A 25200-nucleotide genomic window follows, 5' to 3' on the forward strand; every position below is an offset into this window, starting at 1 on the left:
GATGTCATGAGGTATATGATAAATAACTTTTTTAAAGCTAGTATTTATTATATCATGTTAAAATATGAGGAAATGAGTTTAAGCAATACTATGGCAAAGTCTCAATGATGGAAATAGAAGCAGAAAAATTCCATGAGGCATTCCACAGGTGTACGTATTTTCCAAACTGTCTAAATGAGTATTATCTTTAAAATCAGGGAAAAACTATTAATTTTTTTAATTTTTTAATGTTTATTTATTTTTGAGAGACACAGAGAGACAGAGCACAAGCAGGGGAGGGGCAGAGAGAGGGAGACACAGAATCCAAAGCAGGCTCCAGGCTCCGAGCTGTCAGCACAGAGCCAGACACGGGACTCGAACTCAGAAACTGTGAGATCATGACCTGAGTGAAGTCGGACGCTTAACTGACTGAGCCACCCAGGCTCCCCAAAAACTATTAAATTTAAAAAGAAGTTAATTTCTGCTTAGGACCTTTCAAAGATAATCTTTTTTTAAAACTACTATGTTCTGTGTTATTTAAAATGTTTTGAAGTCCTGAGTTCCTAACCATATATGTATGAAGTATTTAATATGTGTCACTATTTGGACAAGTTTCCACAGTACAAAACTTTGATAAGTCTACTATTTCAATTAGTCAAAGGCATTCAGTTTCATCTTATGAGTCGTTGAATTTATCTCATAAACTCTGTGTTAAAAAACTGTGACATATAAGAAGTAGAGAGATAATGCCAATAATCCTGATAGGAATCATGCTAGAATAGACATATTCTTCGAGTTCACTTTCATCTGGATCCTTTATAATTTCCTGAAGAGTTAGGACAGTCATTTTTTTAATATTAAATTTATTGTCCAGTTGGTTTCCATACAACAGCCAGGGCTCATCCCAACAGGTGCCCTCCTCAATACCAGGGCAGTCATTTTTAAAGGCTCTTCAATACACTTATGTTTCTTTCAAAAACATGTGGGTTCTCTTCAAATTGCTAAGTCATCTTATGATATATAAATCAACACAGAATTCTAAAATATAGAGGATAATTTGGAAGGTTCCTAATTTATTTCTACTTTGAGTCTCCATTTTTCATTTAGTTTTAGGTTCTTATACATACATCGACTATTTAAATTCACAGCATATGTATGCACATATTGACATAGTTTTGCTTTTTCTCTCTACCAGCTTTTGCAAAAATTCTTGACCCTGCATATCAGGTTGATAAAGGAGGCAGAGTAAGGTTTGTTGTGGAACTGGCAGACCCAAAGTTGGAGGTGAAATGGTATAAAAATGGTCAAGAGATTCGACCCAGTACAAAGTAAGTGGGCTTTGCAAATAATCAGTGATAGCTACATAAATCAAACAGTAGTTTGACTTAATTTTCTATGAATAAAAACACGCTTTTGTTATACCTTTTTAATGCAAAATCACATGGAGGGGGAGTAAAAACTTTTCATGTGTTTTGGAGCCATTAAGATTATAGTGCTATCTAAATAAAACTTTGTTTTATGTTTTAATTCTATACAAACTATTTTGAGTCATTTCAGTTCCAGTTTTGTGTCAATATAGGTTATATGTGATTATTTCAGAGCACTGTCAAAACTTCTCCCAATTTTTAAAATAAAATTTTGAAAATTTTGAAATATATATTTGACATACCAGCTGGGAATCACACCTTATAATTAGAGAACTTTTGTTTTTCCAAAAGAGCATCTAAAGCCTGTATTTTATTTCTTGGCCCTCTCTCAAATGAAGGAAACAGACTAATCCCTGATGTCTGATGGTATTGCTAGTCTATTATGAAACTACTTTACACAGATCCTTCTCAGCCTGAGAGATTTTCAACTCCAATATATTTTTTTAAGTTAACAGGAGCCACACGCACATTTATAAAAAGACTTTAATCCTGAAAATCTGTCACTTCTGGAGTGCAATTAGGTGGTTTCCAATTTCTTAATGTGGTCATGCCTACAGAGTGACTTTGTGATAATAATATTTGTGTCTGATAAAAATCTCTTGAAAGCGGCTTGAATTTACCAAAAACATAATTTTAATCGGTTATTTTTATCTATAAAATGTTGTGTAATGCTTTATTCTTGAAGTCTTCAATTAGAAGATTTTCCAAATAAGAACTTTTTCTTTAGTTTGTTATAATGCCCTAATATACTCATCCATAATGCAGATCACAGACAATTAAATTTTGTGATATTCCTGGCTTTTAGTTTTTTGTCTCCAAATGCTCAAGTTCTTTTTTAGTAGATTGTTACTGTGATATGATAATACTAGTTCTTAAGCTCATTTAAAAGAACATCACGTTCTAAAAAATACTGCCTGTAACAGTGATTAAGTTCACATTATTGCTTAAATTGTATAATCACTTACTCACCTAACAAAATCTATTGTGTCACTGCACTAAGCCATGAATGGAATCAAGGAATCAATGAGTAAGATTGAGTCCCTGTCCACCTGTAAACTAGATGAATCGGCAGGGGTGGGGGTGGTGCCTGAGTGGCTCAGTGGGTTAAACATCCGACTTTTGATCTCCGTTCGAGTCATGATCTTGCAGCAGTTCATGGGATCAAGCCCTGCCTCAGGGTCTACACCGACAGTGTGGAGCCTGCTTAGGATTCTCTCCCTATCTCTCTGTCCCTCCCCTGATCTCTCTGTCCCTCTGCCATGTTTTCTCTCTCTCTCTCTCTCTCTCTCTCTCCCTCTCTCTCTCCCGCCTCCCCCACATTCTCTCTCTCAAAAATAAATAAATAAACTTTAAAAAAATAAACTAGATGAATTGGTCATTTAAAAAAATTTACAGAGTTCAAAATCTCTCTGACAACCTTAGCCAATCCTATTTTCCAACAATGGGTTAAAAAAATTAAAAAACAAATATGTGAGTACTAATTTATATATAAAATGAAACTTCTATAAAAATACAGATGTTAAATATTATGTGTAAATATGAATATGTATTACAGTGTGCATTATGAAGCTAACAACAGTTTTCACATTTTCTGTTAACTATGTAAGATATGCTACATAAATGGCAGATCATAATTATATCCTTGACTTTCAAACACTGCTGAATTACAAGCCAAATTTGCTGGTAATAAAAAAATAAAATCAAGTTCACAGGCTGTTATCTCCCTCCCATTTCAAACAGATACATCTTTGAGCATAAAGGATGTGAAAGAATCATGTTTATCAATAACTGTGCGCTAACGGATGATTCAGAGTATTATGTGACAGCTGGTGATGAGAAATGTTCCACCGAGCTGTTTGTGCGAGGTAAAGTGCAATCTCTTACTGTAGTCTTCAACAACCTTTGGCACCCCTTCTCCCAAGGGTAGTTATCAAAATGAGTGGGACAGGTAAGCTCTTGAGCTCTAGGGCACAGGTAACAGCACGCCTAGAAATGGGTTTGCTTGGGGACAGACTGGCTCTGCATGGAAGCTCCTCTACACTGGTCGTTATTACGTATCCTAATTAATCTTTAAGTTTGTTGAAGACTAGAAAAGCTGGGGGGGGGAGACTGGTGAGTCTAAATACCTCATGTTTTTGACTCAAGCAAACAGTATAATTATTCTAGTTATAGCTTCTGAAACCCAACAAACTTTACTGAATAATCCTCATTTCACACATTCAGCTGATTGCAAATACACTTCTCTCAAAATCGGTTTTATTAGTGAAAGGGAATCAATGGTTGACCCCGAGGGTGCTGAAGACAATCTTTTACTAAAACAGTGTGAAAAGAGCTGGAGGGTGTAGATGAAGCCCTCTGAATACAGAGAGCTTTGCAATCAGAGCTCCAGCCAGAACCAAAGAATCATACTGTTAGAGATCCTCCATCACAAACGTCTACCACGTGGTTTCTTATTTGCCAAAGGAAGGATATTTGATACATGTTTTGTCTGCTCTCCAGAACAATAATTGGTTTGATTTGAAGAGTCTGAGAAAATTGGGAAAACTTACCCAGGGCTGCTAACTATTTATTTTGCCAACAAAGATATAGAACAAAACAAAACAAAAAACCACCTGCCAACTATCTACCACCATCTAACCATAACCCTATGGTAGATGATACTTTCTTACTGTTGGTCTTTTATCTGTGAACAAATCCGTGGTCATGAGCAGAGTTTAAGCATTTAATGATTATGATTCTCCTTTTTTTTTTTTTTTTTTTTTTTTTTTTTTTTTTAAACAGAGCCTCCAATTATGGTAACCAAACAGCTGGAAGATATGAATGCTTACTGCGGGGAAAGAGTGGAATTAGAATGTGAGGTGTCAGAAGATGATGCTAATGTGAAATGGTAAGTAACTTTCCTGAGGTCTGTCCATTTTTAATAGATTTTTAAAAATATGCTTTTATAGATTGGAGAACAGGAAATGGCTTTTACACATATGAAAAAAATCACAACCTCATTTGTGTTAGTAGAAATGGTAACTAAAACTACAAAGATGCTGGGAGTTTTTTCACCTATGAAACTAGAAAATGATCCAGAAAATTAGACTGGTAAATGTAGGGGAGTAGGCACTTAGTAAGAAATGGATAGCTCATGGTTGTCCAGATCTGTTTGACTCCAAATCCCATGGACGCTCCTAAGTTCCAAAAGTTGCTTACTCTCACCATGCCACACTGGCAACTTACATGGAAAAATATTATATATTTTCCCTAGTTACCTTATTTTTATAGTACCTCAGAAAAATGTTTTAGGCTAAGCATCACCAATTATTTTAAAAAATAAAAGCATTTTTTTGTCCAGTTAAAGAGTGTTTTCTCAAGTTCTATGTGAGTAACATCAAAATTAAAACTAAGAGATCCATAATAAAATTAAATGCTTTGTTGAAAAGTATAGTAAATTACACAGCATGAATCTGTGGTAATTTGTACAGAGTAGATTGTTCATGCTAATCTAGAATCATAACTATCTTTAAAACATGTTAAGTGAGGGGCGCCTGGATGGCCTAGCCAGTTAACCATCCAACTTTGGCTCAGGTCATGATCTCATCGTTGGTCCTGTCTCGGGCTCTGTGCTCACATCTCAGAGCCTGGAGCCTGCTGCAGATTCTATGTCTCCCTCTCTCTGCCTCTCTCTCTCTCTCTCTGTCTCTCTGTCTCTCTCTCTCTGAAAAATAAACATTAAAAAAATTTAAAACATATTAAGTGATGCAATTCTTATTAGTGAGTGGAAGAGGTAATATTCTCTCGTAGCATATTCAACTGATCTTGAATGAGAAGAAAGAGCTTATGTTCTTTTAATGTAATTTTTTAGACAATCCTTGTTACATTATTAATCCATTTGATGTAGTGATCGTACATTCTTTAATTCAACAAACAGTTCTTAGATACCAGGATATAGCAAAAACAAAAACAAACAAACGAAAAAAACAAAACCAAGACCAATAAGGTCCATTTCCTGAAGGGTCTTTTATAAAACTTTTTATAATCTATTTAAACTCAGGTTTAAGAATGGTGAGGAGATTATTCCTGGTCCAAAATCAAGATATCGAATTAAAGTTGAGGGCAAAAAACATATTTTGATCATAGAGGGAGCAACGAAGGCTGACAGTGCAGAATATTCTGTAATGACAACGGGAGGACAATCATCTGCTAAACTTAGTGTTGACTGTAAGTAAGATCTCCTTGGGTATCTTCCAAGTTGCGTATCTACTGGTGTTGCATTTGTTAATTCAATTTTAGGAAAGTTTCTATCTATTTTATTTCTACTGGTGGCAATTTTAAATATGTAAAATTGGATTCATTCTGAGTGTCTATGTCATATCAGTCAGGGTCTCTGAAAAAGAAATCGACTACTCAGTTTAATAGTAAAACACAGGACTGGGAAGGAAGTATAAAAATCACCGCCACAGAAATGGTCCAAATGGTTAAGAAGCACTGTAATCCCAAGACCACATAAGTAGATGATAAATACTTAGATACAATATAAAATCCTGAAAATGTTTGTGTAACCCATGAGTGAATTTGCTATCAATTCATTAAATAAACATTCAACATTCTGCAATTACATTTGGAGGGAGAAGGAAGTTACTCAAACCAAGGGGGATCAAATGAGAACATTGTAAGAACCCATTTGCTACTAAGATCGAGAAGCATGAGAGAATTTATGTACTTCCCCAAATACCTCCAAATAGTAGTCACTCCTCAATGGCAGAGTCTGTCTCTTCCAGCTGGCCATGAAAATTAAGATAGCAAATCTCACAGGAAGTTTGGTAGTAACACATGCAGAGCAGAAATCCTGCTTCCTTACTTCTTTCTTAGTCCAATTATGATTCATAGGATCACTGAATTATTCAGAAGCTATCTCAGTTACACTCACTCCTTATGCATCGCGGAGTTGTGGTCATTTTCTTTTAATACCAAAACAGTTTTTTCAGCCATGGACAGATATTTGTATCCATTTAAAGCAATTACAGTCAGTTCTGCTATAATGCAACATATGCATTTCTAAAATCAATATGCTATGCAAAGTTATGCAATAAAACCACAAAACTAATGGGCAAAATGAAGTTATGGGCATGACACTCAAAAGTTTTGTCAGCCACACATTAAAACAAAACAATAAGAACCTAATAAAAAACAGTATCACAGTTTTACACAGGCCAAATTGTTAATAAATATGGCACTTTATGTTAAATGAGACCTAAAATTTCCTTGTGGAAGCAGTGTGGGGAGTGTTGTGGTTACTGAGATACTGTGACATGGTGAGAAGAGGTTATTTGAAATTGGATGGACACTGGTAATCTCAGATGTGCATGAGTATGGTTTGTATTGCATGGGTGAATTCAAGCAGCTGGTAGATGTTTGATGTGTATGTGTGTGTGCACACGCGCGTGTGCGTTTTGTACAGTTCTACCTGGCTCAGTTCACCTGGGTGCCATTTCCTCTTTTTCATGAATGAAATCATGCATCATCAAACACAAAATTTGTGTTATGTTCTGGTTGTCCCCCAATATATCAATTGCACTGGAACAAATTCTCATTTTCAAAACAAGATACCGTCTTGGCCTGTCTGGAGTTTGGGTTTGGCACTTATAAATATTGTTTCTGTAGTGAAACCTCTGAAGATTTTGACACCTCTGACTGATCAAACTGTAAACATTGGAAAAGAAATCTGCTTGAAGTGTGAAATCTCTGAAAACATATCAGGAAAATGGACTAAAAATGGCCTACCTGTTCAAGAAAGTGACCGTCTGAAGGTCATTCACAAAGGAAGGTAAGCAAGTTAGGCGATCTGTAACTTGTTTCAATATTCACTCTTCCTCTACTTCCTAAATTACATATTTGGTGAGGAAGTTTGGAGAGTAGTCATAAAGAGAGCATCTTCTTCTGGTTCTTTGCTTCCAAATAGCAAGAATGTCTGACTTCTCTGTTCTATATCATGTCCTACCAGTGATCCTTTATCTGCACCTCATGGTATGGTACTTTGTCTATTCAAAAGCCATCAACTTGGGAATGCAAGCTGGTGCAGCCACTCTGGAAAACAGTATGGAGGTTCCTCAAAAAACTAAAAATAGAACTACCCTATGACCCAGCAATTGCACTACTAGGTATTTATCCAAAGGATACAGGTATGCTGTTTCAAATGGGCACATGCACCCTAATGTTTATAGCAGCACTATCAACAATAGCCAAAGTATGGAAAGAACCCAAATGTCCATCAATGGATGAATGGATAAAGAAGATGTGGTATATATATATACAGTGGAGAATTACTTTGGCAATCAAAAAGAATGAAATCTTGCCATTTGCAACTACATGGATGGAACTGGAGAATATTATGCTAAGTAAAATTAGTCAGAGAAAGACAAATATCATGACTTCACTCATATGAGGACTTTAAGAGACAAAACAGATGAACATAAGGGAAGGGAAACAAAAATAATATAAAAACAGGGAGGGGGACAAGACATGAGACTCAAAAATATGGAGAACAAACAGGGGGTTACTGGAGGGGGTGTGGGAGGGGGGATGGGCTAAATGGGTAAGGGGCATTAAGGAATCTACTCCTGAAATCATTGTTGCACTATATGCTAACTGATTTGGATGTAAATTTTAAAAAATTAAATTAAAAAAAGAAAGAAAGAACAATGACAAACGAATGAACAACAACAAAAAAAGGGGCAAAAGAAAAACAAGCCATCAACTGATTCTTTCCATATAAACAGAAGGTTAAAGGAATGATACTGAATCCTATGGATTCAATCAAATGGATTAACTGTCCCTAACCGATAAGTGCCACATGACCTTCCCACAATTTGGGGGGGCAGACATAATATCCTAGAATCTAGCGAAGATCTAAGGCAAGAGTTCTTAAACTTGGATCTAGGGATCCTGGTTGTGAATCTGGTTAAGATCATGAATGTACTCCAGGGGGGGTCCCACAAATCCTCTGAAGTTGTAAGCCAAGTCTGTGTGTACAAAAATACATACTGTTCTCCAGAGAAAGGATCAATGGTGTCCATCAGATATTCGCTGATCCCCAAAAAGTTAAGAACTACTGCTTTTAGATTTGGCATTTAATGCCAAAATCAAGAATGTTCTTGGTAATTTTTTAAATCTTAAATTATGGCACTAGTGAGATGTTGTATTTTAGCCTTTTTTTAAAGCTATGTGATGAAAAAGGAATATTAGACTCTGTGTGCATAATAATCTGGCTGTATTTGTACAAATAATTTCATATACTCAAAAATGAATATTTGATGAAGATCCATAAATAGGATAATTAAGCCTTCGCATTTATATTCTCTCTCTCTGTTTCTTGGTCTGTCTTTCTCTCCAGCCTGGAGATAGGCTTATCTCTTAATCAGATAAAGTCCAGGTGTCTCTTCAGTTGGGCCATATACAATCTAAATCTTTGCAAATTCTTAGAAATGTTTTTCTAATTTCCTTAGAATCCACAAGTTAGTGATAGCCAATGCTCTTACTGAGGATGAAGGTGATTATGTATTTGCACCAGATGCCTACTCTGTTACTTTGCCTGCCAAAGTTCATGTTGTTGGTGAGTAGATAAATCATTGCAGAGTTGTGTTCTTGTTTTTTTGTTTTTGCTTACCATGGAAATATAACACATTCAAAACTGTGATATACGTGAATTGGTGTAAGTCACTAAGCATAATAGTTGATTCTTAAGAAGTCTTACAATGGAGTAGCTTTGCAAGGTGCCAGGCACGAACTACTTTGACTCCTCTTATATTCTTTTTGGCCACATAAAATGTTGGTTTTACAAATATTTACCACTAGCAAAGTACTGGCCCATATATTCACATGGAAATGATTGTCTGATAACAAAGGCCATATTTAATATTCTAGATCCTCCTAAGATCATCCTGGATGGTCTTGATGCTGACAATACAGTGACAGTAATAGCAGGAAGCAAGCTTCGTCTTGAAATTCCTGTCACCGGAGAACCACCTCCCAAAGCCCTTTGGAGCCGAGCGGATAAGGTTTGTTTTAAGTACACACACAGACACACACACACACACACACACACACCCCACCACACCTCCTGCCTTCCATTAGTCAAATGAAAGAAGAAAGCAAATAAATGTACAAGGGTACGGTATAGATGTAATTCCTTGGATTAAGAAAGATCACTGGTTTGGGGCGCCTGGGTAACTCGGTTGAGCATCCGACTTCGGCTCAGGTCATGAACTCACTGATCGTGAGTTAGAGCCCTGTGTCGGGCTCTGTGCTGACAGTTCAGAGCTCTCTCTCATAGCTCTGACAGCTGTGACAGCTCTCTCTGACAGCTCACAGCTCTCTCTCTCTCAAAAATAAATAAGGATTAAAAATTTTTAAAAAAAGAAAAATCACTGTTTTTCAGGCAAATATAATCATCATTCATCTACTTTTCATATTTCTGATTACCTACTATGTGACCAGGCATGTTTTCATGTGCTGTAAAGATCCCATTTTTCATTCTAATAAGTGTCAGGGAATGAAGTGGAAGAGAAATAGATAATGAATTAGTAAATAAACAATTGAACAAAATCACTGTGGATAGTAATAAGTGTTGTGAAGATTTTTTTAAAACAGTGTAATATGATTAGCAAGTGATTGCAAGGTAAATGACAATAGTCTCTATGAATGACAAAGAAACCATTATACAAAGATGAAAGGAAAAAGATTTCCAGGTAAAGTCAATGCAAGGGCAAAGGACAAGAAGAGAGGAAAAAATGAGCTTGATGTGTTGAAGGAACAGAAGAAAAGCCAGTGTGAGTGGGTCAGAGTGAATAAGGAGGAAAATAATAAATAAGATTGGGTGGTAGACTAGTACTAGCTCAGGTGTCATTCTGTGGCTCCTAAAATAAAATGTGTTATGGGCAGTAAAACTATTCCGTACGATATTATAATTATGGACATATGTCATTATAGACTTGGCAAAACTCACAGATGTACAACATAAGAGTGAACCCTAATGTAAACTATAGACTTTGAATGATAATGATGTGTCAGTGTAGGCTCATTGATTATAAGAAATATACTGCTCTGATGTGGGATGTCAGTTGTGGAGGAGGTTGGTTTGTGTGGGGGAGGGATTATATGAGAACTCTCTGTACTTTCCACAATTTTGCAGTGAGTCTAAATCTGACCCCAAAAATAATTTATTAATTAAAAAAAAAGAGTTGAAGAGTGTTTTTTCCTTTTCTGTTTTCTGGAGGAAAAAACAAAAGAGCATCATTAAGCTTTGGAACAACTTGAAACAGTGAAATGTATGTGTAATTAGAGTCCCCAAAGAGAAGGACAGAAGAATATGTAAAGAAATTAGAGCTAAAATTTTCCAAATTTGATAAAAACTAAAATTGCAGATATAAGAAGCTCAATAAAATCTAAGCACAAAGAGCATTAATAAAACCACACCAACTTGATAATAAATTATATTAAATAAATAAATAACAAAAATAAAAAATATAAAGAAAAAAAGAAAAAACCACACCAAGACCCATTAAAATCAAATTGATCAAACCCTATGATTAACAAAAAAAAAATGTTTTTAAGTAGACAGGGAAAAAAGACACATTAAATATACAGAAATAAAGAAAAGAGTGACAGCAGATCTCTCTGGAAGAAAGGCAAGTGAGAGGACAGTGAGGCAACATCTTTAAAGAAAAAACTGTCAACCTAGAATACTATGAATTCTAAAAAATTCTATAAATTCTAAAAAAATATATCAACCTAGAATTCTATACTGAGTAAAAATTTCAGAAACAAAGGCAAAATAAAATTATTTTCAGATATATAAAAGCTGAAAGAAATAATCACTGGCAGACCTGCACCACAAGAAATACTAAAAGAAGTCCTTAAGTCATAAGGAAAATAATGTCAGGTTGAATCATTTTCACAAAGGAACAAAGAGCATCAGAAATGATAACCGCGTGGATAAACATAAGAGTTTTTTTGTATTATTTCAATCTCTTTAAAAGATAATTGACTGGTTAAACAAAAATAATAATAATATACTGTGTTGTTTGTACTGTAAGTAAAATTTATGACAATAAAAACATAAGGTCAAGAAAAAAAAAAGAAGAATGGAAAGTAAGAATTAGGAGGGTGAAAAGGGAGGTATTGTTGTAATATCGCATGAAAGTAGACTGAAAAGTTAAAGATGTATACCATAAACCCTAAAGGAACCACTAAAATAATGAACAAAAAGTTATAGCTAATAAACCAACAAAGGATATAATATGAAATCACAAAAAATATTTAATTAATCTAAAAGAAGGCAGAAAAAGAGGCACAAAGAACAGGGCAAGTGGAAAACAAATAGCAAGATAATAGAATTGCAATAGAAAAATTGCAATAGAAAAACAGATAAATTAGAGATTTCAATACTCTTCTCTTAGTAGTTGCTAAAACAAGAAGACAGACCATCAGTAAGGATATTTAAGATGTGAACAATACTGGCAACCATCTTGATCTAATTGACATTTACAGAATACTCCAATGACACATACAGAATGGGCATTGTTTTATAGTTTTTTTTTTAATGCTTTTATTTATTTTTGAGACAGAGAGAGAGCATGAGCAGGGGAGGGGCGGAGGGAGAGGGAGACACAGAATCTAAAGCAGGCTCTAGGCTCTGAGCTGGCAGCACAGAGCCCGATGCGGGGCTTGAACTCACAGACTATGAGATCATGACCTGAGCTGAAGTCGGACGCTTGACCGACTCAGCCACCCAGGCGCCCCCAGAATGAGCATTATTTTAAAATTGCATATGGAGGAGCGACTGTATGGTTCAGTTGGTCAAGCATCCGACTTTGCCTCAGGTCATGATCTCAAAGTTTGTGAGTTCACGGGGCTTTGTGCTAACAGCTCAGAGTCTGGAGCCTCCTTCTGATTCTGTGTCTCCCTCTCACTCTCCCCCTCCCCAGCTTGTTCCCTCTCCCTGCCTCTCTCAAAATAATAAACATTAAAAAAAAATTAATTGCGTATGGAAAAGGTCTAAGATAGACCATAAGTAAGTCTCAACAAATGTAAAAGGATTAAAGGAATACTACTAACAGTAAAGAGGAATGAATTACTGATGTATGCAATAACTTGGATGAATAATTATGCTGAATGAAAGAAGCTAGCTCAACAACAACAACAACAATTATTTTAAAAAACTGCTAATACCAAATACAAGGATATGGAACAATCAAACTCTCATACATCACTGGTAGGAATGCAAAATGGTCCACCCACTTTGGAAAACAGTTTGGTAGTTTTTTTGTTTTTTTTTTATAAAGTTAAACATGCACTTTACCATACAATCCTATAGTGAAATTCCTAGCTATCTACCCTAGAGAAATGAAGACATATGTCCACACAAAAACTTGTACATAAATGTTTATAACAGCTTTATTTATAATTGTCAAAACTTGGAAACAACCCAAAAGTCCAAGTGTACAAACATACAGTTTGTACATGCATAACCCAACTGCACATGGAATATACAATAGAATACTACTCAGCAGTAAAACAGAAGGTACTAGTAATACATGTAGCAACATGGTTGAATCTAAACAGCATCATACTGAGTGAAAGAAGACAGATCTAAAAGACTACATACTGTTTGAGTTTGTTATATGAACATTCTGGAAAAAGGAAAACTAGAGAGATAAATAACAGATTGGTGGTTGCCAGGGACCAGAATGTAGGGGTGAATGAGTTGACAGTGAAGGAACATGGGGACACTGTTGGGGATCATGGAAATGGTATGTATCTTGATTGTGATGGTGGTAGTTACACAATCACACAAATTTGTCAGAATTCATAGAACTCTATGTATAAAAAGTGTGAATTTTACTCTATGTAAATTATATAGCACAACAGACAAGCAAACAAAATATAGAAAACTAAAGAAGATAATGCAACACCACCCTAAGTATTTTCTTTTCACATTAAAAATAAAGCAGAAAATCTTTTACAATCTTAAGATTTGAATTTGGCTAATATGAGAAAATTTTGTTCTATTATAAAACAGAAGAATTATGAAAACTATCTCAGGTATTCTTATTGTTCTCACAATCTTATGTTATTGAAGACTTATGAGTCCTAATCCAGACACAAAAAAGTAAAGAGTTAATTTAATAGTTATTAGAAAATTACCCAGTTTCTAAATTACCTTGACCTTCTCTGTTTTTTCTCTTTGTATGCTGGCTATTCATTGTCATATAGGAAATATGACCTAGGAATCAGAAAAATGGAATGCTACTTCAAATTTCTGGTTTAAGAAAGAAAAGGAAAGAAGTGAGGTAGAAGAAAAGGAGAAAAAGGAGGAAAATGAGGATGAGGAGGAGAAAGAGAAAATAAAGAAAGAAAATATAATGGAAGGCCCAACCTCACTCTGTCTTTACTTTGGGAATTAGATATTCATTCATTCATTCTGTCCTATTAGAAGGGAAAAATCAATACTCAATAACTTGTAAGGAAAACTGGCATTGTGGTCTTCTTCAACCCTTTTCAGTATTTCTAAATTTTCAAGACACATAAATAAGCAAGTCATGATTAGTTCTTAAATATTTAATTTCATGTACAAAGAGACTCCTCTACTAAAATAACACTTCTGCACTCCTATTTTTAGTCCTCCAGCTTTCTCTTTGGTGGGTTCGTGCTTAGTGGGCTTTGGAGACAAATCCCAGTTCTTCTCATTGTTAGCCATGTGGCCCTGAGCCACAGCTTTCTCCTGTAATATGGGATGTTAACACCTTTATCTTTAGGGTTGGTGGAGGATTACATTAAGAACATGTATTTTAGGCCTTAGCACCACATCCAGCTTAAGTTCTAAGGTACTTTGGAATAGTCCTTGTCATATAGGTCATGCCGTATTTTGTTTCTCTCCTCCTTAGGCTATTATGGAGGGCAGTGGCCGGATAAGAGCAGAATCTTACCCTGACAGCAGCACTCTGGTTATTGACGTCGCTGAAAGAGATGACTCTGGTGTTTACCACATAAATCTGAAAAATGAAGCTGGGGAAGCACATGCAAGCATCAAGATTAAAGTTGTGGGTAAGTCCTCTGGGTCAACAAGCTTCTAGAATCAAGTTTACATGTCCATATCCAGAGTAGACTTTGCCAGCTCTTGGTTCTCTCAACTCTTCTGGGTAGTCAACAAATGAAACACAGATAGCTATGTTTTATAAATCACCATTGTTCTTTTTCTACCTTTCCCATTCCTTTTCTTTCCTGTCCTTCCCTTCCCTTCTCTTCTCTTCGTGTCTTCTTTAATCTTGCCCAGAGGTCCAATTGCAGGAATATGTAACTAAAGTTAACTGTTTGGGGCTGCTGGTCATTAGCTCTCCACAGTTGTATTCCTTTCAGTTTCCTTTAAAGTCACTGAAACAATCACTAGAAAATTTCCAACATCACAATCATTGTAGAAGAGTAAGATTTGCCTTAGTCCTTAGATGACGACTTAGGTGTATTTTTCCTAAGCTTGAAACCAAGTGAAATGAGTCCAGCAGATTATTGGTGGTCCAAGCTCTCATGATCTCTTCATCTCACTTTATTTCTCCCTTAAGAATCATATTTCAAATGGACCAGAAACTAAGGTCACTTTATCAGACACTGAATTATGTTAATAAGATATGGTAACTTGCCATTTTTGACTTGGATTTTTACTAATCAACATCTTGATTCTTCCAACTGATTTACAGTTCACTTTGTAGCTCAAAACAAAACACAACACGAAATCACATCTGATATTTATGCAATAATTTCTTGTTTACTGTTTTCAAGGTAAAGGACAAGTATCTGGAGTTCCATATGGGGCTTGCTCTCTAATGTTGTGACACTGGTTTAAAGGACTTGAATACATATTATATTTATCTTTATTGGGCTCACCTTCCCTTATCCCATATGGAGCATGACTTTTTGCCCAAATTAGTTACTACATGCATTTCGATAAACATGGAAAAGTATTCAGAAAAAACACTGCTTCTATGATTATTACCAAAAACTGATTTTCCAATTAACATTTGTCTTGTGCTCTCACTTACTCTTACTTTATTTTACTTTTTCTATCCTATTCTATTCTATTCCATTTTTTGTTTGCTACAGACATCCCTGATCCTCCAGTGGCACCAAACGTGACAGATGTGGGAGATGATTGGTGCATCATGAACTGGGAGCCTCCTGTCTATGATGGAGGGTCCCCAATCTTAGGTAACTGCATGTCGGTCAATCTGTGAAACCACCATTGAAGTTGAAGTCCTCTTTATGCTTATTAGTACAGAGCATATTTTAAAATATTGCATGTAGAAGAAAACCTATTCTACTATGACTTTAAATATCCATTCAAATTGAAATATATTTTGGGATTCTTTATAAGTACTTGAGATTAAAATAACTCTGATGAATATCATCTGACTGTTCCCTTTTTTGTTTGACATCTACATTTAATATCTAGTTTTGCAACATCTATAGGTTTAACTTTAAGTTGTTCTAATCAGTAAATATCTAGCTCCATAGAATTATGTCTATGAAAAAAAATTTTTTAGAGATAAATACTTAGAAGAATTTGCTTCCTTGTGGAACAAGAGTTTTCCCTCTTCTAACCTACATTGTTTGGACTCCTAGCCAAATCTATTACTCAACTGTAACAATGGTATTTCTATGGTCTATATAGCTGTGATTTATTTTTCTCTCTTATCTTCCTGTACAATTTTAATTTTTTTCTAGTTTTTTCTAATTTTTTAATTTTTATTTTTTTTCTATTACTTTTATCTATATCCTATGATGTTAATGTTTGTATTCCCTATAATTTCTCTCAAACAACTGGTGAAATAAGGTGGCTTAAAAATATATGCATACCTGACTATTTTACTTAGAGATTTTATGAATTCTAATATCTGACAAAGTTTAATTTTGGAAGCCATGGAAAAACCTTAGTTTCCATTTCGTGTCACCTACAGGATACTTTATTGAGAGGAAAAAGAAGCAAAGCTCCAGATGGATGAGGCTAAATTTTGATCTCTGCAAAGAAACAACTTTTGAGCCCAAGAAGATGATTGAAGGTGTAGCTTATGAGGTCCGCATCTTTGCAGTCAATGCCGTTGGTATCTCCAAGCCCAGTATGCCCTCCAAGCCTTTTGTTCCTTTGGGTAAGTCAGGAGATGTGTCTCTGTCATGGAAATCATTGCCCTGACTTGTGACTGCTCCCTCCAACTTCTAACAAGGCTTCTTAGAGTCGTGGGTGAGCGGGAGGTTGGAGGTGGTTAGGGGCACCTAAGAAATTGAAAAACAACTTTGGTGGAACTGAATGTCTTCATAGTGTAGACCCTGGAATTTATTACCAGAATTCCGGTGAAAGCTGTGTGTGGATCTGGTTGCTGCTTCCCACTGAAAACACAAAGCTGAGCCATTGACACATGACCACTCCCCATTTGTCCTTCTGAAGTTATAACTCAGGACCTATGTGTAAACACTATAACTAAACAGAGACCACTTCTACAAAGCACTCTTGAAAACTAGTCTCTTTGCTTTACCATCACACCTTAAATGTTATCTAATGAACTAACAAAGCTCAGTAAAGGCAAAGAAATAGAAGATAAGATGTTTTCCTCTTTTATGGTAGTGAAGTACTACTTTTTTTCAATAGAAAGAAGATTCAGTACAGGATTTATACTTTAAAATTAGAGGGTTATGGGAAATTTACTCTGGATCATTAGATCTCAAACTCTGACTTTTATCAACTTCCTTGGCCCTCCCAGCCTCTCATGCCAACCTCCCAAACTGGAGGGAAAGTGTGGCAGCTTTTCTGAAATTGTCCACGCCTAGCAAATCTTTACCTTCCACGCAGCATATCCTCAAGGAGTCTTCACTGAATTTTATTAAGACATAGGCCTCTCTGTATATTTTTATTTATAACCTAGTTAATTTTTATCACAGCTTGTGCTGTAACACCATAGTTAATCATTTCTTCTGTTTCTTTCTTTTCTTTCTTTCTTTTTTGTTTATCTTTGAAGCTGTAACCAGCCCTCCTACACTTCTGGCCGTTGACTCTGTAACTGACACCACTGTCACAATGAAGTGGAGGCCCCCGGACCAGATTGGTGCAGCAGGTTTAGATGGCTATGTGCTAGAGTATTGCTTTGAAGGAAGTAAGTACAACTCGTAGTTAAAATGAATACCATCATCAATAGGTGAGATACTCCCCCCTTTCTTTTGTTATCATTCTGGGGAACTCTTCTCCTTCCTACCAAAAATGACAACAAGCAAAAGTCTTCCTTCTAAGATGGATAAAAATTTAGCCCTTTTTTGGTACTTGATGCTAACAAATGGAGATCTCAAAAATATACTAGATAGGCGGCCAGATTAGACACCACGATAAGTCTAAGACATAGAAAGAAGGGATTCTGACAAAACTTTAGGGATTTCCACTTCATGAATTGGTGGAGTTAAATTGCACCAAGAAAAATAAAAGTCTAGTTAGGATGAAGCAAGTTGGACATTCTAAACCCTATACAGAGTAGAGGTCTGCTATCAAAAAAGCTGCCTACTTCTGGGTAATAAAGGGAGACTATATATTTGGCTAGCTGCTGATCATGCCTTAAAGAAGAAGAAGAAGAGAAGGAGGAGGAGGAGGAGGAGGAGGAGGAGGAGGAGGAGAACAAGAAGAAGAAGAAGAAGAAGAAGAAGAAGAAGAGGAGGAGGAGGAGGAGAAGCAGGAGGAGGAGGAGGAGGAGGAAGAAGAGAATGAAGAACAACTTTCAGTGGCAGCATTAAATCCCAGAGGGTGTAAGCAATAGGTTTGACATGTGACAGGAATTTGTCTCAGAATATAAAAATGTAATCACTGAAATTTAGAAGGAGAAGAGAAACAGTTAAAAAACTTGTTGATAGAAATAATAGACAAAGAGAAAACGACACAAGAAAATATGGGCCAGAGTGTACCTAAAACCAAAAATGATGTGAAATTCACTGAAAGCCTGTTGTGTTTTTGGTATCCTGCTTGTCATGATTTGAAAATGGATGTCTAAAACTGTCCCAGTTTGAACTCAGGCTCCACTCTAGATGAGGTAAGTAAACAACCCACTGGGGAAGCTTGTACATATCACCACAAATGATAGGCCAAGATTTAGCCTCTGAGAAAGCTCTTTGGACTCCAAACTTTAATGTGGATCTTATCTGAAGGAAAGGGAGACTACAGAGCACATTTGGGAAATGAGGAATGTGACTACAAAGGCACCCTCCCAGGAGGAAAACCTCTGGAGAAGAAACTTCCTATGAGAGAAAACTGCGGCAAAGGAAATCCCAGGCCCCTGGATTGGGGCACCCCTGGAAACCACCATTGGTGCTGGTTGGGAGGGAACAAGAGACGGGGGGACAAAGCACCCTGGTAACAGTTCCACTGACATGTGCTCTGCTCACAGAGCACGCTGCTTCATTTCTCCAGGGCTTAGAAAGCCACTAACTAAAACTAGTAGGGGCATTATGAGAAAGTTCCCAGGCATCCCAGCATAGGAGGGGGGTAGTGTCACTAATGCAAAAAGGTAAATTCTTGAGCACTTCACAATATGGTTTATTCCCATTCTATTCCTCTCCCATTTCAAAAACTCATGAGTACTCCACTCTGTTATTTATATCGCCCCACCAGCAAAATCTCCCCATCTTACATGTGATGTGGCTGCTGAGCACGAACATTTGTGTTTGTATGAAACAGAGCAAATTCTTTACTCTTTTCTTTCTGCTAGGTTTAAAAAGTAAGAAGATACAGCAAAATGATAGATGCCTGTCATTTTGATGTTACCCACCTTAGATAAAATACAACGAAGTGTATTTTACATAATTTTGTGTGTGATCTGTGTAGATACATATGTATACGGGTATATACATATGTATATGTACACAGTCATTATTATGTATATATTTTGCCACGTAACGTTTTGGAATTAGCTTTCTATGGAAGTTCTTTCATAACGTGTATATCTTTCTTCTCGCAGTCTTTTCTTTCTTTATGTGGCTGCCCTATTCTTCATTCTTTTTAATGGCTGTTGTCCTCCAGACTAATTTTCTGTAGTGTTTAATGCTTTTAGATATGTCAGGTTTTATTCTGTAAGAGAATTCTTTCTTTTATAAGATCGTGTGTTGGTTTTGACTCTGCCTTTCTCTTGTTTTTGTTTTTTTTAATGCCTGCAGCACATTACTCTTCTTTGTTTTCTTCCTTCACTCTAGCTCTTTCTTTTCGTTCTTAAAAATTCTCCTCATGTATCAAACAACTTTCGTATTCCTTCCCCATCCCCCTGGACACCGTTTTCTTTCTCTGTTTTCCTCAGTTAAAGTGGTTCAAACGTGAAGGGATGGGCTATTTTTGTTCCCCTCTGATCTTGTTTCGTCCTGTCTTCTCTTGAAATTTCTCCTTTACTAGTTCTTCACTATTTCAAGCACGTTTTCTGTCTCCTATTTTCACTTTCTCATCAACTGTCTCTTCACTATGAAAATATCAGCACAGTGACTCCCAACCTGACCATTGGCTTAAAGAGGTATTTCTTTTTCAGTGTCCTTAAGTAATTTTTATCATCCACATGCCCTTGCAGCCACCAGGATATTTTGGCTCCCTGCTCCTTTTCCCAGATACTCCTAGAAGGGATGGGATAAGAGAGAGGAGAAGGTTCCAAGGGGTTCCACTCCCCTGCTCCTCTCCTGATAACAGGTGAAAAGGCATCATCCCAAACCAGTGGGGGTATGCCCACAACCACCCCATGAGCCAGCAACATTCCCTCCAGTCACGTGGAACGCAGGGACCCAGGCATGCTCAATTTGTTTTCTTGACTGCAGAACTTGTTGTTATGGCAACCAGAGGCTGCCTGGGAAGACAGGGCTGGCTTTATCCTGAGTGCCTTCACTCCCAGACTGTGATGATTGAACCCCATAGCAGGAGTTCTGTGTTACCTGGGTGCCTGGGAGGACCCTCCCTGGCTGGGGTCGCAGGGACAGGTGAAAAGATAGACTGTTCCACTGTGTGCTGCTCCCCTATGGAGTCCGGGACCCACTCCTCCTTTCTCTTCAGGGTCTTGCTTTGTTCCTCTCTACCTCTTGTTCCCACAGCTGGAGGTGCCCAGCCTCTTGTCTCCTCTTCTTCTCTGTGGCAGATGCCTCAGGACAAAAACCACAGTCTGAACACAGTAGGCTGTGGATCTCCTGAGGAACTACCCACCCCCCCACCCCAATGTGTTTGGTCTCTTCCGTCACTGCTCTGAAGACAAATATCTTTGCATACTTTGCATACTTTACTAACAGAGAATGCTGACTACTGATACGATATTCTTCTGGTGTGAAAGTGGGTGTCTTTAATTAATTTTAATGACGGATTCTCAAAGGTACATCAGCAAAACAGTCTGATGAAAATGGGGAGGCTGCATATGACCTACCAGGTAAAGTATTCTATGAAAGCTTTCAAACTTTCTTACTATATGATACAGTTTCTGGGAATGTTCCATGACCAAGCATGAAGTACACCTGCCACCCACACATGAAAAAGTCCTTAGAGATCAAGGGGGTGGGCAGGCATTGAGCTAATAATGTGGGATCCGAGCCTCCCCCAACCAACCCTGTGGGCATAGTGCATGCAAACTTTCAGAAGTTGAAATATTTGCAACCCTTGAATGCTGGGTTCAAATTCTCTTGATGTTATAGATAAAGCTACCAAAACCTTTTAAAAATAGCATCATTTTTGATTGAAGTGAAAGAATTATGCCAATAACTTATAAGCCTTGTCTCCAGGGCTGTGTTTCCTGTCTGCCGTGGATATTAGCTTCTTATATTCATAAATGGAAGCATTATCAGACTCCCTATGCACATATGAGTGCCTCATAAGAAAAAAAACAACCAAGATAAAACAGGGAGATTATATAACTATAAAGGTTTGTGTCTCTCATTCGTAAGAATAGTATTTTCTTGTTCTTCTGAACTTTAACATATGTAGATGGCTAAATGTCATGAGTATGTCAATCCTTATGAAACTGAATTGGAGTAAAACTGCTACAAAATTCTTGGGGACAGTTACTGTGATTCAGGATACTCTAGTATCACCTCAGTATCCTGAATCATAGTGACTGTCCCCAAGAATTCAGGATACTCTAGTATCATAGTATCCTGAATAAGAGGTTTTTCAGAAATAGCAGAATCTGATTATCCTTCTTCCTGTTACTTACATTAGCCATTCTAGGCCATTTTCATTTAAATATGAAAAATGCCTACCCATGTAATGTGAGTCCATACCAAAATCCTATTTCCTCCAACTGATTTAATTATAAGTAAAATACTAGTTTGGAGTCGACCGTACCAGTTAGGATGATTTTTTTTCACTAAACACCATTTCTCCTTCTTGTCCTTTTCTTTTATGAATTTTAGCCGAGGATTGGATAGTTGCAAACACAGATCTGATCGATAAGACCAAGTTCACCATCACAGGTCTGCCTACAGATGCAAAGATCTTTGTTCGTGTGAAGGCTGTGAACGCCGCGGGCGCCAGTGAGCCCAAATACTACTCCCAGCCCATCCTAGTGAAGGAAATCATAGGTAAGTGGCAAGGCTTTCAAAACTTTGTCTCCATTTCATGTTATTTGATTTTGCTTTTTAACCCCTTTCTTAAAACCTCCTATTTTGCTGTCCCTCCTTTGATGTATTGTAAATGCCTCCTGGGAGTTAGAAATGAACAAAACAGCTCTTATTTACCAGTGTGGAGGTCAGCTCAGAGTCTGTAACTTGGAATGAGGACCAGCTAGCTAACCTCCCCAGGCTCTGAGCCGGCTCTGGCGGGGCTGCCTGTTCCCACAGAGGGAGCGTGAATGCAGCGGTGCCAACTTCAGCAACGTGGCACCAGTGGGTCTGCGAGGCCAGAGCCGTCTTTATGGTGAGATGAACGCATTATTTGCCCTTTTCAGCATCTGACCTCCACCCTGACGGTGCAAAAGCAATGGCGAGTAAAACCACAGGTGCCTCAGCACAGGTCAAGTCAGAGCCACGGAACCAGACTAGTTCTTTCCGTCTTCCTCACCACCTTGCACTTGGAGTTAAAATCAGACGGCCGGCTTTGCCTTGGCATGTTCTTGCTGAAGCATAAAAATTATCCATTTTTTATATGAAATTTATTGACAAATTGGTTTCCATACAACACCCAGTGCTCATCCCAAAAGGTGCCCTCCTCAATACCCATCACCCACCCTCTCCTCCCTCCCACCTCCCATCAACCCTCAGTTTGTTCTCAGTTTTTAACAGTCTCTTATGCTTTGGCTCTCTCCCACTCTAACCTCTTTTTTTTTTTTCCATTTATTAAACCTTGGTCCTCGAGTACACATTTTTCCTACCTCTATGTGGCAGTGAAATGCAAAGTATATATAAAGACCTCACGCTGCGTGCTATAGCACAGTGGTTGTCTGTAGAAAGAGGTCTGGTACAACTGAGCCAGAGGCCGAACTAGTGACTTTTCTCACACAGTTCCATTTTACTTGAAAAAATGGCCACTTGGCAGGCATTTTTAAGAAAACAAATGGAATGAGCCTGTCACTGTGAAGAAAGCAACTTAGAGTTTTTGTTGTCAGCCTTTCAATGAAAAAATGTGAACTTTGAAGCAAAAATTGGAATTTTGGGAAACTCATATCCATCGCCATGGACTTGACAGCCCTCAACACTTAAAAACTTTTCTCATGAAAAAAATTTTTTTCTCATGAAATAGGCGGTGATATTAATAAATGTAGTTTTTATATTGAATAAGGGAATATGTCAACATTTAGAAGATCTACGTAATGTGGTGAAGTGATGTTTTCCATTAAAAATATGCATGGGTAAGATTTACATTAAAAATGTAAGATAGATTAGTGGATTTTAATGTAACAGAGTATGAAAAGTTAATTGAAGTGGCTTCAGATTCCACGCTGCAGCTCACCTTTAAGAAATCACAATTTATCATGTTTTAGTGTAGGATCAAAAAGGAATATCCATAATTGTCTGAAAAGTTTATTAAAATATTTCTCCTGTCTGTGCAAAGCCAGATTTTCTTCATTTAAATGACTTCAGCCAATACAACACATTACAACAGACTGAACACAGAAACAAATAGGAGACTCCAGATATCCTCTATTAAGTCAGACATTAAATAGATTTGCTAAAATATAAAATAATTCCATTAAAATGTCATTTATGTTGTTATCTTTAAATTAACAACTAGATATTTGAAAAGTTCAGTTTTAATTTCTAATATGGTAAATATTGATAAACCCACATAAGCAGAAGCTGAGAAATTGCTTTTTTGGGAAGGGTCCTTGATAATTTTTTTTCTTTTTCTAAATTTTTTTTTTGACGTTTATTTATTTTTGAGACAGAGAGAGCATGAACGGGGGAGGGTCAGAGAGAGAGAGGGAGACACAGAATCTGAAACAGGCTCCAGGCTCCGAGCTGTCAGCACAGAGCCCGACGCGGGGCTTGAACTCATGGAACCGCGAGATCATGACCTGAGCCGAAGTCAGATGCTCAACCGACTGAGCCACCCAGGCGCCCCGGGTCCTTGATAATTTTTAAGAGTATGTTAGAAAACTGAGACCAAAACATTTGAGAGTTCCTGTTCCAGGGGAAAGAACACTGGACTGGGGGCCTGGATATCTAAGTTCTAGACCATGTCTGCCACAGACAATTGGGAGTGAGTTACAGGATGGATGGATGGATGGATGGATGGATGGATGGATGGATGGATGGATGGATGGATGCAAGAAAGCATGAAGAGCGGGGCGCCTGGATGGCTCAGTCGGTTAAGCGTCCGACTTTGGCTCAGGTCACAATTTCATGGTTCATGAGTTCAAGCCCCGTATTGGGCTCTGTGCTGACAGCTCAGAGCCTGGAGTCTACTTTGCATTCCATGTCTCCCTCTCTCTGCCCTTCTCTCACTCATACTTTGTCTCTCTGTCCATCTCTTAAAAATAAATAAACATTAAAAAATTTTTCTAAAAAAAAGCATGAAGAGTATACATTTTCTTAGTAGATTCAGAAGCCAATCTTTTTAAGTTGAATCCTGTTTCCATCATTTATTAGCTAGTGACCTCAGACAAGAGACTTGATCTTCCTGAGCCTTAATTTGTTCATCTGCAAAATGGAGATAATAATAGTATTTGACAAGAGTGCCTGGGTGGCTTGGTCAGTTAAGTGTCTGAGTTTGGCTCAGATAGCGATCTCACCGTTCATGAATTCGAGCCCCATGTCAGGCTCTGGAGCCTGCTTTGGATTCTGTGTCGTCCTCTCTCTCTCTGCTCCTCCCCTTCTCACACTCTGTCTCTGTCTCAAAAATAAATAAACTTTGAAAAAAAATTTTTAATAGTAGTACTTGACACATCAAGAGTCTATCAGAATTAAATATATTGATCCATGTTGCTGCTTTACAGAGTGTTTGCCACATAATAAGCTCTCAATATGTGTTAGCTTTTATTATGATGATGGTTTAGTTTACTACAGAATCTGGCTGAGTCTCCTTTTCCTTATATGTAAAGTTAGGGAGTTACACGATATCCAAATTCTCTTCCAATCCCAACAATCAGTAATCATCATCATCATCATCATCATCTCCTCAAGTTTATTGAACACCTACTGTTCTCAACCATTAATCCTCACAACAATTGTACAAATTAGGTGCTTTCATCATCTTGACTTTATGGAACAGGTGTCTGAAACCAGAACTACCATGTATCAGATCCAGGACTCAAACTCAGATCTCTAACTCAGAAGT

At 37.2% G+C, this 25200-nt stretch overlaps 1 protein-coding gene across 9 annotated transcripts in view; it reads left to right on the forward strand.

The window, feature by feature from the left end:
- Positions 1–25200, forward strand: part of MYBPC1 (myosin binding protein C1) — an 86910-nt gene that overhangs the window by 43475 nt on the left and 18235 nt on the right. For 6 of the 9 annotated variants that reach the window (XM_045062233.1, XM_023257370.2, XM_045062228.1 and 3 more), the window contains 13 exons: positions 1175–1307; positions 3147–3271; positions 4188–4293; positions 5446–5612; positions 7056–7218; positions 8897–9003; positions 9315–9448; positions 14336–14495; positions 15546–15650; positions 16400–16588; positions 17453–17587; positions 20807–20860; positions 21840–22007. In XM_045062233.1, the coding sequence (XP_044918168.1) occupies positions 1175–1307; positions 3147–3271; positions 4188–4293; positions 5446–5612; positions 7056–7218; positions 8897–9003; positions 9315–9448; positions 14336–14495; positions 15546–15650; positions 16400–16588; positions 17453–17587; positions 20807–20860; positions 21840–22007 (1746 nt within the window). The remainder of the gene's footprint in view (positions 1–1174; positions 1308–3146; positions 3272–4187; positions 4294–5445; positions 5613–7055; positions 7219–8896; positions 9004–9314; positions 9449–14335; positions 14496–15545; positions 15651–16399; positions 16589–17452; positions 17588–20806; positions 20861–21839; positions 22008–25200) is intronic. The other 3 variants (XM_045062229.1, XM_045062234.1, XM_045062232.1) reach the window with 1 other exon arrangement.

Source organism: Felis catus, chromosome B4 (genome assembly GCF_018350175.1).
Source record: "Felis catus isolate Fca126 chromosome B4, F.catus_Fca126_mat1.0, whole genome shotgun sequence".
NCBI classification, from domain to species: domain Eukaryota; kingdom Metazoa; phylum Chordata; class Mammalia; order Carnivora; family Felidae; genus Felis; species Felis catus.